At 32.5% G+C, this 1,214-nt stretch overlaps 1 protein-coding gene across 1 annotated transcript in view; it reads right to left on the bottom strand.

The window, feature by feature from the left end:
• Nucleotides 1–275: 275 nt before the first annotated feature.
• The window catches only part of LOC119586273 (mitochondrial import inner membrane translocase subunit Tim8-like), a 6,196-nt gene continuing 5,257 nt past the window's right edge, over nucleotides 276–1,214 (bottom strand). Inside the window, exon 3 of the mRNA XM_037934978.1 lies at nucleotides 276–886. Coding sequence (XP_037790906.1) covers nucleotides 713–886 — 174 coding nt within the window. The 3' untranslated portion in view covers nucleotides 276–712. The remainder of the gene's footprint in view (nucleotides 887–1,214) is intronic.

Raw genomic sequence — 1,214 nt, 5'->3', positions numbered from 1 at the left:
ATATGATCTCTCAACTTCATGCTGGTGCTCCTAAATTTCATATATTGTTCACTTTGCAAAGGACCTGTATTAAAAATGCAAGCAATTAAGATCCAAATATTAGTAATCTACAACTGATGCTAAAAACAACCACTGACATTACCACAAAGAAAGTTGTGTATAGAATGTTTTTTTCCAGTGAAGCCTATATATAAAAAAATAAAAACTGTGTTTTCCTTGTTTAGTTTTTAATTAATAAATCAAATGGCAATTAAGGAAGATATAAAAAGAATGACTTTCTTTCTTGTTTTTAATAACAATGTTATAAATCTTCAGGTAAATGTATTCACACTCAACTGCACATTTTTTCCAAATCTTAATCTATACAATTTTGTATTTAACAGTGAAGTATCATCAATGGGATACATAATCTTAATCAAAAAAGAAAACATAAGCATTTCAAAGACTTCTGGATAGAAGAAAAGAACTCCTGAATATAAATTATCTTTATAGTAAAAAAAAATAGAATGAATAAGCATTTATAAGATATAATAATGAAACATCCTCAGAACATCAATATCCAAACATAATTATCTGTATGAGGTTCTAAATACTCAATATTCTTTTTTGCTACAATTTTGAAAGACTACCAACACTTAGCAAACATACATAATACATGATCTGTACATGGTGTTTTCTATTCACAATGGAAATTCTCCGACTGCCACACTTTTCACATCATTCCTCCTGATTTGGAGAGCAGCTGTGCAAATCGGTTTGTGATGAAAAGAGATGTGTCAATAAACCGTTCCACGCAGTTAGAGATGCAGGTTTCTGTGCGTGAATCGAGTTTGCTGCCTGGGGAGCCTACACATGTCTCCCAGCAGATGTCGTTCATCTTGTGTATCTGTGAAGGAAGAGTTACATCTGAGATAATTTGTTTTTGTTACATCACTTGTGATACATAAGGCCTTGCTTCAAAATAACAATCTGTCTAAATCTTGAAATCTCATACAGAAAGTATCTTTTTGTAGAAAGTAATTTAAGCTTCCAAAATATTCCCAAGCTTTTGAATCTTCTGTGATGCACTTTAGAGAAAATGTCTACAGCTCGCTCATGGTTCACTGCCGTATCATAATGTGTTTGTTACAGAGCTAGGGATGACAGTCCATCTTCTCTCATGCTGACACATAATAATTTTCAGTCTCCTGCATACTGGCTGAACCAAGATATAT

This window comes from Penaeus monodon, chromosome 21, assembly GCF_015228065.2.
Source record: "Penaeus monodon isolate SGIC_2016 chromosome 21, NSTDA_Pmon_1, whole genome shotgun sequence".
NCBI lineage: Eukaryota > Metazoa > Arthropoda > Malacostraca > Decapoda > Penaeidae > Penaeus > Penaeus monodon.
Note: the sequence above shows the minus strand (reverse complement) of the source record. Positions and strands in the feature narration are given on the sequence as shown.